Below are 16,388 nucleotides of genomic sequence, written 5' to 3'. Positions count from 1 at the left end.
AGAAACGAGGAGGGAAGAAAAACAGCCCTAAACTGAAAGCCCTGAGGGTCTGTGCACTTGCAGATACTGCTCACAGGAAAGAGAATGGCTTTTGCTGTCATCTTTACAGTTGTTTGAATTACCTGCTCCTCTAGTGACTAATTTGTGACATCCTGTAGGTGTTTGTGTCACATCTGGAAATTACAGTTGTGCTGCACTTGCCTAAACAGAATACACTGATTTATAAGTTTGTGTATATATATATATATATATGCATGTTTTTTGTTGTTTTCCCCAGCTGTGACTCTCCCGTGCCATGTCAGCCCAAAGGGACAGATGGGTTTCTTCCTTCTTTTTCCTGCTCTTCTGTGCTTCCTCCATCCCAACGCGGGGAAGCGCGAGGCTGCTGCAGGAGCTGAGCCCCCAGGAGTATTTCAGTAGCTTGCAACCTGGCAGAGCATCCCTGGCTTATTTCAGCCACAATGGTGTGTATTTATCAGCATGTATTTGCATCAGCCTGGGTTTTCAGCAAAAGCTTGTGTGAGGATTTGTGTGAAAGTGGAACAATCACGAGACAATTCTTGAGATTTTTAAACCCAAAGTGATTTTGAAATGCTGGTTGAGCTCAGCTGGTGAACCTGAGTTTGGGACAACCCAGGAGTTGTGCCCTCAAAGGGGCTGGGTTTCTCTTCCATGGTACCTGCCAGGAAAAAGGGGATCCCTTGTGTACAGGGGAACTAAGGGCTGCTAGGAATTACAAAGAGATCCTTGGCCTTGCCTTCCTTGTTCTGCTCCTTCATGGCCCTCAGGTGTGGTTCCACAGAGACATAGGTGTGGACTGAGACACCAACACAGCTCCCACCTCAGCATTGCGGGGCTGGGTGTGTTGGAAAGAAGGAGAGGAGATTGTGGCCATTCACATTGTTGCCTGTTTTGCTTTGGTAAATACCTTATTCTTTGAGTAAGAGCAAGACCGTATTGTGTCAAGCCCTGTCTGACAGTGACGCACAAGAAATGAGGGATGAAAACCATCTTTTTTCTGGTGTTTCAGTTTCTCCTGGTGCCCAGCCCTTCTTGGAGCAGATTGAGAACTCGGCCGAGGCCCTCCAGGACTATGGCATTTCAGTGATGAAGGTAAGCAGGGACGAGGAGCGGGACAGGCTATTTCTGCAGATTATTTCTGCAGGGATTCCTGTGGGGTGGCCAGAGCCACCTTGGGGACTGACAGCAGTGGGACCCCACAAGAAAGCAGATGTTGGCTGAGCAGGGCATCCCAGTTCATCCCTAGCCCTGGCCTTACATCTGCTGCTTGTGGGTTGCATCACATCTTCTGCCTGTGGGACATGAGCATGTTCCTGTGTCCCAGAGAGGCTCAGTGTTGTGCCTGTGTCTCCAAACACAGGGAAGCAGAGGACAGACCATGCTGTGGGCTGGGCAGGGATAGCTCTGAGCTGCTTCTGGCCTCTCAGTTGTCCTGATTTCTGTAGGATAAAGTCATAGAGTCAATTTTCCATTCTGGAGAGCTGCATTTCTGAGAGGAATGTAGTGTTTGATTTAGTGAAAACAGGTTGGTAAGACACTTTGTTTTAGTTTTTGCTGGGAAAGAGTTAATTTTCTTCATAGTAGCTAGTATCACTTTGTTTTGGATTTGTGCTGAGAGCGGTGTGATAACACACCGATGCTTTGGTTGTTGCCAAGCAATGCTTACATTAAGTCAAGGACTGACTGATTTATCAGTTTTTGCCTACACCTGTCCCTCCAGCTTCTTCTTTACAAGAAGCTGGGAGGGGATGCAGCTGGGACAGGTAATCCAAACTGGCCAACAGAAAATATGCTATACCATAAATGTCACAATCACTATAAACTGGGGAGTTTGCTGGAAACCACTCTCTTTCCTCAATGGTTTTCAGGTCCAGAGAGTTTCACCTCTCGTTCTGCTCCCAAGGCTTCCTACTCCCCTGCTTTCACTGGAGGTGCTGGTTTGCAGTTTGCAGTTTTTATTTATCTTATCTTATCCTTAAGGATGGTGAGGGGCCTGGAGAACAAGCCTTATGAGGAGCAGCTAAGGGAACTGGGCTTGTTTAGCCTGGAGAAGAGAAGGCTGAGGGGAGACCTCATCACCACCTACAACTGCCTCAAGGGAGGTTGTAGAGTGGTGGGTGCTGGTCTCTTCTCCCAGGTGATGGGGGATAGAACAAGGGGAAACGGCACCAAGCTGTGCCAAGGGAGGTTCAGGTTAGAGATAAGGAGGAAGTTCTTTACTGAGAGGGTCGTCAGAAGCTGGAACAGGCTGCCCAGGGAGGTGGTGGAGTCACCATCCCTGGATGTATTTAAAGAGCGGGTAGATGAGGTACTTAAGGATATGGTTTAGGGGGTAGACAGGAGCGGTTGGACGTGATGATCTCAGAGGGCTTTTCCAACCGAGCGATTCTGTGATTCTGTGATTATCTAATACTCGCTGCTGGGAGCGCATGGCTCGCGACTTCTGTGTGAGCTGTACATAACTTTATGTGGTTTATTATCACAGTTCCTATTACTATTGTTGTTATTGCTGTTGTTGTAGTTGTTGTTGTTGTTATTCTTTTGTTGAGTTTATTTCAGTCGTTAAACTGTTTTTATCTCAACCCACAAGTGTTCCACCCTTTCTCCTCTGCTTCTTTTCCCTACCCCACCCGGGAGTGGGGGGAGTGAGTGAGCAGCTGTGTGGTGTTTAGCAGCTGGCTGGGTTAAACCAAGACACCAGTTCAGTCTCAGCAGATGAACCTGTGCACTTCGGCTTGCATTCATGGACTTAGGGGACATTTAGCTACTCATGTTTTTCCTGCAGATCTTTTTAATGGGCAACCCCACGTACTGAAACTTTATGCAGATATAGCTGGGGGACTTACAAATTCAGGCAAGTGCAATTAGATTTTAAGAAGTGCTTATACATTTGTGTGTATGTATTTAGTTTCCTCCAGACGCAGACTGAGTTTAATAAGCAAGCAACGATCTGTCACTTTGAATATGCTGGGCAGATCATAAGATCTCTGGATCTTGTCTGACCCAAATCAAGGCAGGCTGAGCTGGAGGACTGAAGTACAAACTCCGATACCCATCTCTGGACTCCCATTCTATTGTATTTTCTCTCCCAGCAGGTTTGGAAATGTTGTATTTATACTCTTGAATGGAAGAAAATGTTAGTTCTGTATGCTGGTTGTCTAATTACATGCTTTCAATGTCTAGGTTAATTGTCCCAAAGAGGATGTCTCAAGATACTGTGGAAAAGAAAATGCAATAAGGAAAGCCTACCTGTTCAGGTAAGGGGGATTTTCTGGGCCCCACACCGTGATTGCTTTGCAGTAGCCCCAGAAAGCCCTAAAACAAGCAAAGCAGATGCTTTTTCCTCAGTGTGAAACCCACCCTGCCCCATGTCCCTTCGGCGCAGCAAAGAGCTGCGCCGCTACGTGAAACCACGAGAGAAATCCTCCGTCAGTGTTCTTGTGTCCTTGTGGCCTCCACCACGAGGTCCTCCAGAGTTACACTCAGACCACTGTATTTTGGGTCTGCTTCTAGGAGGAGACACTCTTTGGGGCTCTGCCTGTTGGTATGGTTAGTTCATCTGTCCTGGATGGGACGTACACAGTGTTATATTCAGGCGATATAGGGGTTACAACAAGTGGGCGAGTGGGCCTCGGGAGTAGAATGATGGGTGAGACCCTCCAGAGATGCAAATCATTGAGGGAAGAGAGTGTCTGCAGTAAACTCTCCAATATATAGTGACTATTGGTCAGCAACCCTGAAAGCCTCTGGTTTTCACTCCCCCCCAGGTTCTGCACCTGGCTAATCTCAAAACTCCTACAGACCTTGATCCCTATGGCAACCTGCATACCAGTGATGGTAGAGACCTAAAGCAAAGTGTCTTATCAGCTTTGTTCCCATGAAATCAAGTGCTGTAGTCTTTGCAGATACACAACTTTCCTTCAGGAAAGAGAATTGATTCTATGAATCCATCCCAGTGAAACCAGGACACCCTCAGAGACATTTCTTCTGGTGGTGAGGGTCTACAGGGTGATGTGTGGTATGTAGAGACCTTCTGTCAGTCTGTGCTAGGCTTCTCATCAACAGCCCCCAGAAGCTGTGTGACACAGCAGTGACAGAGGTGACTTCGCAAAAACATCATTGCCTGAACATCTTGTTCTACAAAATCCCCCAATTCAATCCTGACATTTTCTTTCCAGCCCTACCTGCCAGCAGATATCGGGAAGCATTCAGCAGAGTGAAAATCAAATTCATATGTGTCGCTAATCCTTCATAGTTCCTTGAAACTCTCCCTTCCCTCCCCAGGGGTAGCATGCTGATCAGAGAGTTCCCCACCGATGCCTTGTTTGACGTGAACTCCATCGTTGCTAATGTTTTGTTGTAAGTACAGGCCAGATGCATCTCTGTGAGATCCTTTACTTTCTGTTTTAACTTGCTGATACTAATTTTTGCATAAATACAAACCCAGTGTATTCCAGAGGCTGCTCTCAGCCAAGCAGAAGGCTGCTTCTCCCTTTGGTGTGGTTAAATCTATGCCCTTGAGGTGCCTGCCCAGAACACATCTGAGCAGCTGCATTTGGCTGCGAATCTTCAATCTGCCAGCAAGAAGCTGGAGTTTTACCTTGTTTTTCCCATCATGGTTGCATGGCTGCAAAATCGCTCTTAAAAGAAAACAGTTGCTAATGAGGTTTTTTTTTGTCCTCAGTGCCCTGCTCTTTAATGAAGTTAAATATGTTGAAACACTGGCAGATCTTCACAACATTGAAAATGCACTGAAAGGGAAGTCGAACATGGTCTTTGCCTATGTACCAGCTACTGGGACAGCAGGTACTAATGCTCAGCTTTTCATCTCTGCTCTCCTTCTAGAGGCGTTTTACTAAGGTGCAAGGGAGCTGGGTTTCTGAACCAAAATCCTGCAACTGGAAGACTAAGGAGACCTTAAAGGGCCACCCAAACACAAGTTCTCCACCTCTGTCTGTCCTGCTGTGTTTCCCAAAGGATCAATTGCACCAGAAAAATTTTGCTGGGAATACACAAACTTTCCTAGGTGGATTTGGGAGGGAAAGCAAGCCAGTGGTTGATGTCTTAATATCTAAATAATCGCACTGGCAGATCTCTGGTTATGGAGTAGAATGGATTCACCCACATCACCTGTGTGTTTACTGGGCATCAGCAGCTGGGTCCAGCTCCAGTTTCTCAGTTACCTTCATAGTGACCTTCATAGTATGTCTTCAGACAGCTGTGACTTTTTACCAAGAGTTTCTGAAAACCTGGGCATTGATATTTAGGACTGGGAAGGATGAAAAGGAAGATCTGGAGGGAGCTGGGATGAGTTGGTCTTGCCTTTCTCTTTCCAGAGCACAGAGCTGTGATGGAGGCAGCTTTTGTCTATGGAACTGTCCACCAGTTTGTTCTGACAACTGAGGCAGCACTGTTGAAAGACACTGGGTACGTCCAAACACCCCCACTCCACAGGTGGAGCTGCACTGTTTGCTCTTGGTTTCTCGGATTCCCAGGTTGAATCTGGGATAGTATTAGGTTGTGATGGTGGACAGTTAGATCCATTCTGCTTTTCCAAAACCAGCTGCTGCTTATGTTCCTGGACTGGGACTGTTCATTGAATGGGATTTGATAAGAGAAGAGCCCACTCCCTCCTTTCCATAGCTGACTGATTAAACCTCAGCCATAGTTTTTCAGGGCGGCTGGTAGAGCTGATATTACAGTCTTAAAACACTCTGCCTTGTGCTTTGATGAGCAAGACTGGTCCAGCTATAGTGGGGTCAGAGCAAAGCCCACCCAGGTCCGTATCTTACCTCTGCAGTGGCCATAGGTGCTTCCTGAGGGGTATGAGGGAATAGATGTGCCTGACCAGGAAACGGAGAGGGAGGAAGGTGGGAATATTACACAGTATCTTCAGCAAAGTGTTTGTACAACCATCTGCCTGTTTTCTTAGGTGACACCAGGGCAGGCACCAAAACGGTCCTTCTCCAAGATGCCATCCCATCCTTGCAGGATCACGGTCAGGGACAGCATTTTGTGGCTGCCACTAGATGGCACGGTTGTCATTTGGACAGGAATTGGCTTCATTCCGCTTAAAGCAGCGAGGGCACCAGCAGACAGTCTCCTTACTAAGGAAATGGTGTTGCTTCGCCATCACGACCAGCCAACAGGGGCAGCAGGCTTTGAGCTCTTAATCGTACATCCTGCTCTTCCACAGAGGGGTCTTAAAGCCCTTACGAAGGTGATCTTGGTTTTAGAGATGGGGAATGGGTGCATAGGAAAAGGAATGTGTCTTTGAGCTCTTAATCGTACATCCTGCTCTTCCACAGAGGGGTCTTAAAGCCCTTACGAAGGTGATCCTGGTTTTAGAGATGGGGAATGTGTCCTCCCAAAGCTGACCTGCACCAGTGATGGTATCGGAGCAGGAACCACCAACCAGGGAACCACCCAGAGAACCCAATCTCACTGCTTCCTTTGGCACAGCCAAACCCAATGCGGTTCAAAAGGTGGAATATTCCTTATACAGTCTGTGAGGTGTCATCAGTGAGGTAAAAGACATCAGCAAAGCTGTACTTCAGCTTTCTCCAGCCAGGGTCTCCACTGCAGTGCCACTGAGAAAAGCTGAATTTGTGTCCTTCTTGAGCTGGGCCAGATGTTCTGGGGTTGGGGTCATTTGTACCTGGTGGGCCAGGTTCTTCATGAGATGTTCAGCACAGTTCTGAAAGACACCTGCACACAGTTGTACCTGTCAGTAGGAGGGCTCTTGAAGAGGTCCCACAAGCTTGCCAAACCCTGGGCTTGAGGATCACCTTCCCTGTAAAACACGTCAGCAGACATGGGTCATCCTGTCAGAGCATTTTAGACTCTGATCCCTAACTCAGCAGGATTTTTGTTTTCTCTCACAGCAATGATGAGCCTGATGTGTCGTCTGCTCGGCTGTTGTTCTGCCACTGCCAGCAGGCCACGGACCCAGCACAGCCCTGCAGGAGGACAGCCATGGAGCAGGCTCTGACAATGCTCAACATCCACAGGCACCTCAAGCTCATGGGGGCTCCTCTGGTGGTATGGCTGGAGAAGAGGAGCTGCTTGGGCTGTGGGTGTAAGGGCAGCTGGGGTAGATGTGAGGTTGAGGGATGTGTGAGTGGAGGGTGAGAATCTCCCCCTTCCCCATGACAAAGCTCTCAGGCTGGGTCCAAGCAAGGAACAGGCATGGGGCTGGATAGGAGCGAAACTCCATTGCACTGCTCAGCTTGCTTAGACCTTTCCAAGGAGCCCTGGCACCAGTGTAGGCTCCTCTAGTTGTCAGTGAGCACCATGAGTGGAGTTACCCCTTGAACTTGCTGGGACATCTAAGAACAGAATAGAATAAAGTATTTCAGTTGGAAGTGATTCACAACAATGATCAAGTCCAACTGCTTAATCACTTCAGGCCTGACCAAAAGTTAAAGCAAATTATTAAGGGCATTTTCCAAATGCCTCTTAAACACTAACAGGATTTAGGCATTGCCCACCTCTCCCCAAAGCCCGTTTCAGCATTTGAGCACCCTCTTGGTAAAGAAATGGTTCCTCATGTCCAGTCTGATCCTCCCCTGACACACCTTTGAACAATTCCCATGCAATCCTGTCACTGAATACCAGGGAGAAGAGATCAGCACCTCCCTTTCCACTTACCCTCCTCAGGAAGTTGTGGAGAGCAATAAGGTCACCTTTCAGTCTCCTTTTCTCCAAACAGACAAACCCAAAGCCCTAAGCTGCTCCTCCAGTCTCCTCACAGGAATCTCAGCACCCTGAGGAGAGGGATACCAGCGATTCATGCCTTGGTGAGCACAGGAAGCAGGAGGCTCCCTCCTATCTCCTTGTCCCACCAGGCAGTGAACTTCATCAGGCCTCCAGTTCCCACTGGTGACTCCTCTGCCCTGCTGAAAGGACTGGGATAATCTGGGAAGTGCGTCCTTCAGCAGCCTCCTGAATTGGGCCCATGGAGGGAAGGCACTTGGTTAAGCAGCTCCATGCTGTCATGAAGCAGCATGTCCAAGGCAGGAAGGGAGAGGATGCCAGCTCTTGCATGTTGTGGCCAGGGTTTTGAAACTGCTCTGGGGAATGGATGCCAGATAAATAAAAATGAATGGAGATTTGACATCTGGAGTTGCTAAGTCACAAAGAAGATGCATAATAAAGGCCAGGTTTTTAACAGGGAGGGTCATGACAAGTTGGAACAGTTTAACTGGTATTGTGTGGGTTCTGCTTCAATGGATGTTTTAGAATCAGAGTTGGAGATGTTTTCTTGAGGATGTCTCTGTTTCTGTGACTGAGGAGCACATGGTGACTTGGGCTGTGCAGGAGAAGAGCTGAGGTACCTTAACAGTGTGGAGATGTTCTGCAGTATGACCATGTCTTTCCTCCAGACAGAGGTTGCTGAGGACCCAGAGAAGGTTTCCACCATTCACTTACAGCTCGGGCTACCGCTTGTGTTCATCCTCAGCCAGAAGGAGACCTACGAGGCTGACAGGAGGACAGCAGAGTTTGTGGCCTGGCAGCTCTTGGGGAAAGCAGGAGTTGCCCTTTTGTCCAGGTATTTGTTGTGGGGTTCTCCTTGCTTTTTGTGGTGTTTCTGAGATCTGTTGACTTTCTCTGTGGTTGTCAACCAGTAGGCTCTCTTCTTCCCACTTGCTGCCACCATGGCACCTCCCTGTATGAAGGCACTTCTTGGCTGCGTTTACTCGTGAGCTGAAGTCTACCAGCAGATCAGCTGCACTGGGAGGTGGCTGCCAGTGACTCGAATCACAGAAAAGGAATCCAGGCCCCTTACGAAATAGTCTCGTTATGCAGCGCAGTCCCACCAGGAGGTCACTTGAAGCCTATTTTTCCACCACTGACATTGTTTCTGGGTTCCTGCAAGTTCTTAGGGGCCCTGAAGAGCAAGCCTGTGAGGACGTGGTGCCGCTGAGAGAGGTGGGCTGGGGGTGACCATTGCACCATCTAATGTTCACTTTGTTTTTTGGAAGGGACCTCGTAAATTTGAACATTCTGCTCCGGTCAAACGTCGCTCTAAAGACACCAGATGAGGTTAGATGTTGGATTTCTTTATTGTACAACTCTTATTTTCCTATCTGGGCATGATGCTCTTCAGAGGTGTTGGGGTGTTGCTCGGCTCCGTTGTTACTTGACAGCCTTCCCGGAAGCTGAAGGGGAAGTATCTTTCTATAGATGCACACACGTATTTGGAACTGCCCGAGTTTGGTACCACAGAGCAATTGTGCCTGCTGGTAAAGATAAAGTATTGAGTTTATTTTGTGTTCAAAATGTAGGGTGACATCTCCACTGCACCTTAAGGCAACACAAGGTTTTGAACTTACCTAAGGCAGTAGTCAAGTGCAAATTCCCCAGAGATTTGGCCTTCTAAAGGCCCTTGGCCCCTTAGGAAAGGCGTTGAAAAGATGGGAGAGGAGCTGAGTGGGAAACTAAGAGCAAACAAAGAGCAAACAACCAGAGGCCTGTGCTGGACTGATGTAACCGATCTGGGAAAAGGGCAGGGTGTAAGTTAAATGAGGTTGATGGAGATGAGCTAAACTCTGGAGGGACCTGACCCAGCTTGTGAGGTGAGGTGGAATTCAGCACTGACAGCTGCCAGGGAGCACACGTTGCCCCAGATTACATGAACTGTCACACTTGTGCTTGCAGAGATACAGGATCAGACCTGAACCTGAGCATCCCCTGAGGGCGTCCCCTGCCCTGATGAGAGACGTGCATGCTGTGTTTCTCCTCTTAAAGCCAATGGGAGGACCCAGCAGTTTGTCATTTCCCTCAGTTCATTATAAAATTCATTTTCTCTGAAGTGCCTTTCGCTGAGACAGTGCCAGAACTGGTTTTAAGCCGACAAGAGAGAAATTTCTGAGAAATACATTTTGCTTTTTTTATTTCCGTGCGTTGGCAGCCCGTGTATGCTTGGGAGCACTCTTCTTTGATGAGCTCCATGAGATAAAGGATTTTTTGGACCAGTTTCTCAGGCTGTGATGGGCTGTTTGGACCCAGCCTGACCCCTTTAAGGGTGGGACAGCCAAGTGGACCCTGTACCTCTCCGCTCTCCTTCCCTGTTTGGCCACGGGGCTTTTTCTTGCAGTGGTGGGTCCATGGTAAGATGCTGGGATGTGGAACGGGTGTTCACAGGATCCCACATACCCACAATTACTTCCTCACAAGGAAAAGTCAGTCTGGAGTGAGGAAAACTCAGGCCCAAGTGAAATTGGGCCAGAGAAACACAGCCCTGTTTGGCAGCTTTAGGAATCTATTGACATACCTCAAAAATAAGGAGTTGATGGTGCCCCATCAGCCTTGAGTTTGGTTTGTGCACGGAATAAGCAGAGAGTGATGTTTTGCTCCCACTGATTTATTCTGTTTTCTTCAGGGAGTGCCAATCAAATACCTGGTCTTGGAAGACACTGGTGAAGTTATAACGCTGGTGGAAGATAAGAACAAGGTCGAACAAATCCAAGAGGATGAAGAGGAGGAAGATGAGGAGGATAAAGAGAATAACGATCAAGGTGTGCAATTAAACAGTGTCATCAGATAGGGCATGCATTCAGCATCTGCTAGGGTCGTGCAAGCATATGGTAAAGCATCAGAGAACACCTTTGCAAATCCAAAGCAAACCATCATGGTCACATTGCAGTTGCACAAAGTGGCTTTTTCATTCTCTGCAGGGCACTGGGGTTTAGTGACAGACAGGCATCATTTTTAGGGGAAAATCCAAGGAGAAAAATCAGCAGCTGTTAGAGGAGCAGTTGCAGAGGTGCTGCATGAGGGAAATGGGTGCTTCTGCATGAATGCACCCAGCTTCAGGAGCGTGAAGGGTTTAAAGCACACCCAACACTGTCTCCTCTTCAAGCATCAGATTAAGAGTTACCAGTCCCTTTGGAAAGGTTTGAGATGTGTTTTGTAAGAGCTGTTCCAGCCTTGCCTTCTCCAGGGAGAAAACACTGGCCCCTGCAACGCATTCTTGAAAACACATGTGTTTTTCATACAAAACTGGTTTTATTTTCCAAAAAAAGTGGCACAGGATCCTAGAGGAGCCAACACGCTTAAAGAGTAGCGTCCAAATCAGAAGACACAACGGGCTTACTAAAGCATGCTGCTGGGGTGGAGCAGGGGACTGCACGTACCCATTGTCATGCACTGCTCTGTGTCCCTTGCAGACATCCAGGATGATCAGGTGGTAGAAGCAGTTTCCAGGGACAAGAAGCGAGAGCTGCCCTTGGAGCAGATCCTTGTCCTGACCGAGGACACCTTCCACTCTGCCCTCTTGGAGACCGCCCGGACGGTGGTGCTGTTTTATGCCAGCTGTGAGTATGAAATGTGGCCTGGCTGCCTCTTCTCTAAGCTTCTGCTGCTCACCATCCTTTCCATAACATGGTGATCCCGTCTACAAGTTTTAGTGATAAATAAGTGACGCATCCTGCCCCATATGCCTCCACCCATGGTGAGCAATCAGATTAAATCAGTTCTTCTCATTGACTGACACTGGGTGAAGACAGTATCTCTCAGCATAGAAGATAGCAATGTTTGTAGGTTTTTAACCTTCATTTTACAGGGAGGGACTCTTTATCAGGGGGTGTAGTGACAGGATGAGGGGTGATGGTTTTAAACTGAAAGAGAGGAGATTTAGATTAGATTTTAGGGAGAAATTCTTTATTATGAAGGTGGTGAGGCCCTGGCCCAGGTTGCCCAGAGAAGCTGTGGGTGCCCCCTCCCTGGCAGCGCCCAAGGCCAGGTTGGACGGGGCTTGGAGCAGCCTGGGCTGGTGGAGGTGTCCCTGCACATGGTGGGGGAGGTGGAACTCGATGATCTTTAAGGTCTCATCTAACCCAACCCATTTTGTGATTGTATGATACAATTCTATGAAAAGAGGGGCAATTGTGGTAGTGTGGGCTCATGGGATAACCTAGACAACCTGGTTGCTGTCTGCTGCATGGAAACATCAAGTCCAATTTTCCTTATTCCTTTCAACTCTTTCAGAACTTGAAGCACCTTAGATTGCAGGGAATCATAACGTGACATTGTCAGAGAGCAAGGTGGGGCTGGTCTGTCACCTGTATGTCCCTCAGTGCTGTGTCTCTCCTGTGTTACAGGGGAGGCAGTGTCCCTGGCAGTGCTGCAGTCTTACACCGAGGTGGCCAGTCACCTGAAAGGTAAGGTGCCACACGTCTGAGTGCTTTACAACTGCCACGCACCTACCCTGGCAATAGGAACCAGAAGACCCTGAATTTTTTGGTGGTACCTCACTCCATCATCCAGAACTTACTCATCTTTTAGTTCCCAAACTCTTGAGAAAAGCATACCCACATGAGGTTGCTTAGGAAAAGTCTTTTGTTTCCAATTTAGGGATCTTTGCAGTCCCTTTGTACTTCTATAAAGTCACGGGACAGGGAATGCAGCCTTCAGCAGTCACCTTATGTGGTTGGTGTAAATTGGCACATACCAGCTGCCCAAACTGCCTTCCAGCAGAGGTGTTGATGTTGGTGGGCAGTGACAGCGGGATGGATGGTGGTGATGGTGATGTTGGTGGGCACAGTGAGACCAAGGAGATGCACTACATGCTGCACAGCAAACCAATGTGCTTGGTGGCATATCACATCTCCTGTCCTTGGAAGTACTTGATCTGGAAAGGAGCAGTAATTGGCCCTGGCTTTGGTGGAAAGTGTGCCAGACAGATGTGGGCAGGCCCAGATCCACCAAGGCAGGATGGTGTCAGAGGAAGAGTTTACAATGATGATGCCTTCGGGCTGGCTTAATTACATGGAAAGTCTTGCAGGCAGCCACAGAACTCCATAAATAACATGTGATGGTGAAGAATCAGGAGCTTTTAAAGACAGCACACATTGGATGCCTCTTTTTCTCCCCACTGTGCTGCAGCGACATGGGTGACTTCCTTCCCAGTTCATTGCAGCACAGTGGGGACATCGCGTGGACCTGGACCAGAGCTGTTCTGGCACCCCTGGAAGTGGCTGATGTCTTCTCTTGGCTTTTCTTCTTCATCAAGGCTCATTTTTCCTGGCTATGGGAGTCCCCTGGGACTGGAGACCGTGACCTGCACGGTGCAAGCAGTGCAAGCAACAGTTGGTTGATGATCTTAAAGGTCTTTTCCAACCGAAATGATTCTGTGATTCAGACTGAGCTCTCAACAGAAGAGACATTTATAGAGTCAGTAGAGGACCCAGCCAACTTTCTGGGAAGCAGATGCAGTGGGACTTGCTTACAAGAAACCCTCCTGGGAACGCTGCGGACTGCGCTGTGGTTTGGATGAAAGCGGTTCTGCAGTCATAGTTTGCATGAAGGGAAAGTCACCAACAGCTTTGATCTGGACTGAAACCCTGGGAATAAACAGGAAAGCTCAGGGCGGGTTGTTGTTGATGATGTTGTGGTTGTTGATGGTTTGGGGTTTCTTTTAGGCTCCTCAGCAGTCAGAGCAGCTTAGAGGAGGAACCTGGGACAGTCAGTGGATGAAACCCTGCCTCTTCCTGAGGCCCCTTCTGACTGTGCACAGCCATGCTTTCACCACGTGTTTTTTGAATCATCTGATAACAATCTCAGTACATGAAAGCAGCCACAGACAGATTCTCAGCAGAGGTTAGGAACTGATGGGGGGTCAAGGCCTTTGCTCTGTCATCAGTGAGGTCCCACGAAAGACTCCCGGGCAAGATGTGACCTGTGGGATGACTCTCGTCTGCTTTCCCTGCTGCGGCCTAAGAGAGGACAGAGAATGCCTGAGTTAGTGCATCTGGAGATCTGAAGATCCTTTGGCCCTGCTGCTGAGGGAGTCTCAGTTGCAGGCAGAGCTACCAGGGCAGCTGGGAGACCTAAAAGGGTGGGGGTCCATGGGCTCTCAGTTATGGCCAGGATGAGAGACAATACACCAGTGCAAGGAGCAGAGGTCTGGATCAGGAGGAAGAGCTTGAGTTTTGCAGGACCGAGTTTAAAACTTAGGGTATGGCTTTGGGGCAAGCTCTCAGCACCCCCAGAAGCCCTGGTGTTGCTATCTGCTTTCTGGGGTGGAGCTTTGTTCCTAAGGGCTAAGGAGCCACAGCCAGCTGTCTGAGGCATGAATCATCCACTCTAGAGGCACATTTTGAGTTGCAGAACCAGGTCCTGCTTTTGATGCCAATTCTCTGTGCAAAATGGCACTGAGAATAGGCCATGTGAGATCAAGTGCAAAGGATTGGAGGAGGTTGGAGACCAGAATGACCCCGTGAATAATCCAGGAACAGATGTTCAGCAGATCGGCACCAAATTAAGTTTATATCCTCCCCAAAGTGTTTTCCCTTTGTTAAGAGAACCAGTCCTGCAAGAGATCAGGAGAAACATCTCTGTCTTGCCAAATAGAGCCCATTTTCTGCTCTTGCAGCAAGAGCATGCCATTCTTGTTGCCTCTGGGGCTAACAGCTGCATGCAAGACATGAATTTATAGAAGCAGCACCCCTGGGACAGGAGAAGAGGACATAAAGGTGAGACAGTGCTGAGCATTTCTTAGGTGTCTTTGGCTTTCTTTTTCAAAGAGAGGAAACCAATATCTAAGAAGACCAACATACTGTGATGAAAACCAGTTCTGCTTCCCTGTTATGTGCTTGTGGAGTCTTCTTAACCAATGACTTTCCAAGACGTGGGCCTGAAGTTGCAGTGCAACGGCATGAAAATCACCTGGGTGATTTAGCAATGTGTATTCATGAAACCTAAATCTCAAGGAAGGATTTAGAGGTGATGCTGTCCCAGCAGTTGTTTCCTGTAACGTGTTGGATTCCTCTTGAAGTGCAGCACTTCATGCATAACCTCATCTTGTATCCTTTGGACAAGCTCTCAAGTCAGTTGTTCCTAATGCCAGTCCTGCCCTCCAAAGGATTAGATGTTTAGGGATTCTTGATTTTTCTTGTTCCCTATAGCCTTGGTGCTTTGTTCTGTCCTGGTTTTATAAGACCCCTTGGACAGAGGTTCTCATGGTTGCTGGTTTAATAACACCTAAAATCACAGATTGGAATGGGAGAGTGATCATCTGAACAAAGCGTTCCTCAGGCCAACTGGGGCTCCCTTGGAGATCATAATCCCCAAGGTAGTATCCAAATGCTGAAACTCATATTTTAGGGACCTTAGAGCAGCCTTGCAACTCAATTTTAACAAGACATCAAAGCCCTGTTTCCATGTCATTATATTTCAGAGTTGGGATAGACACAAGATTATGTGGTAACAGCTGATGAGAACCAGCCACACTGGAACAGAGGTGTGAAATAAATCCAGGGGCAAGCTTTTAATTCGAGGTGTTATTTCAGCGCCTGGAGAATGACACAAACCATTTCTGGTGGAGTGTTTTGACAACTCCTGGCTGGCTGAGGGGAATTGCAGACCCTTAGCTCCGTGCTGCCGCTTGCTTTTTCTGTCTGTGAATTTGACACAAGGCAGATCAGTACTGAATTTCTCGCCTGAAAATGCTGCAAAGCAGAACCTAAAATGAGGGCTGCAGAAAATGGTCCAGTGGGATGCCAAGGATTTAGGGATAGGGGGTAGGAACATGTGCTAAGGTCACCTCTGCCTTCACCCTTGTCCATCCCTGGCAGGCACATTTCTAACCTGCGATTAAAACCTTTTCACAGCTGCTCTGCCAAAAAAGACTCAGCTGTGCTGGGTTCTTAGGAGCTTGTTTTAGTATTTAACCTGGGAATGGGTTGTTGCTTGTCCTTACCCAGCTGGCAACAGAGAGGGATCTCGCTGTTGCCTCCAGAGCACACTTTACGTATTGTTGGATTTGTTTCTTTCTTCCAGGCAGTTTCCAATCAAAAGAAACACAGTTCTTTGGGTTTTCCTCAAGAGGCACGTCTTCCAGACTTCTCCTATCTCCAGATTCTCTCTCATCTGCTTAGACCTTTCAAAAAACAGGTTTCCCAGCCTGACTTGCTGAGCTCTGCAAAGGTCTCAGTGGGACAGAGGAGCATAATTTTCCTCCCATGTCTTGCAGACGCTGTTGAGAGTTCATCCCAGAATGAACTTTGCTCTTTTCTGCAGCACTGATGATATCTGTGCATCCTGCTTCTCATTACAGAACATTGCTGTCATTACTCTTTGCCCTTCAGATTGCTTTCTGCCCCTCTGCCCTTGGGATCCTTTGCAGATTGGATGTGTGTGTTTTATTCCATCAGCCAGGCCTTTAATGAAAACAGTGATCAGAACCAAACCCAGGACAGACAGCGATGAAAGTCTGGCTGTTTTGATCTGCCATACTCTTGAGAAATCCTCATCATCTGCCCTGGCCCTGGGTTTCTGAAGGACGCTTTGCCTCCCTGTGTGTACTTGTCTCCAGGTTTCTTCCCATGTAACTCTCGAAAACAAATGTAGGGAAGGCCTGAAGA

The 16,388-nt window shown here is 48.1% G+C and overlaps 1 protein-coding gene across 1 annotated transcript in view; it reads left to right on the top strand.

Annotated features, from left to right (window-relative positions):
- The first annotated feature begins 295 nt into the window (after positions 1–295).
- TXNDC16 (thioredoxin domain containing 16) overlaps positions 296–16,388 on the top strand; it is a 30,886-nt gene continuing 14,793 nt past the window's right edge. The window contains exons 1-12 of the mRNA XM_010187705.1: positions 296–464; positions 1,031–1,113; positions 3,205–3,278; positions 4,306–4,380; positions 4,706–4,827; positions 5,358–5,448; positions 6,906–7,062; positions 8,406–8,572; positions 9,006–9,066; positions 10,406–10,541; positions 11,193–11,339; positions 12,126–12,185. Of these exons, the coding sequence (XP_010186007.1) occupies positions 296–464; positions 1,031–1,113; positions 3,205–3,278; positions 4,306–4,380; positions 4,706–4,827; positions 5,358–5,448; positions 6,906–7,062; positions 8,406–8,572; positions 9,006–9,066; positions 10,406–10,541; positions 11,193–11,339; positions 12,126–12,185 (1,342 nt within the window). The remainder of the gene's footprint in view (positions 465–1,030; positions 1,114–3,204; positions 3,279–4,305; positions 4,381–4,705; positions 4,828–5,357; positions 5,449–6,905; positions 7,063–8,405; positions 8,573–9,005; positions 9,067–10,405; positions 10,542–11,192; positions 11,340–12,125; positions 12,186–16,388) is intronic.

The sequence above is a fragment of the Mesitornis unicolor genome, unplaced genomic scaffold, assembly GCF_000695765.1.
Source record: "Mesitornis unicolor isolate BGI_N332 unplaced genomic scaffold, ASM69576v1 scaffold1437, whole genome shotgun sequence".
Lineage (NCBI taxonomy): Eukaryota > Metazoa > Chordata > Aves > Mesitornithiformes > Mesitornithidae > Mesitornis > Mesitornis unicolor.
This window is presented reverse-complemented; position numbering and strand designations above follow the sequence as displayed.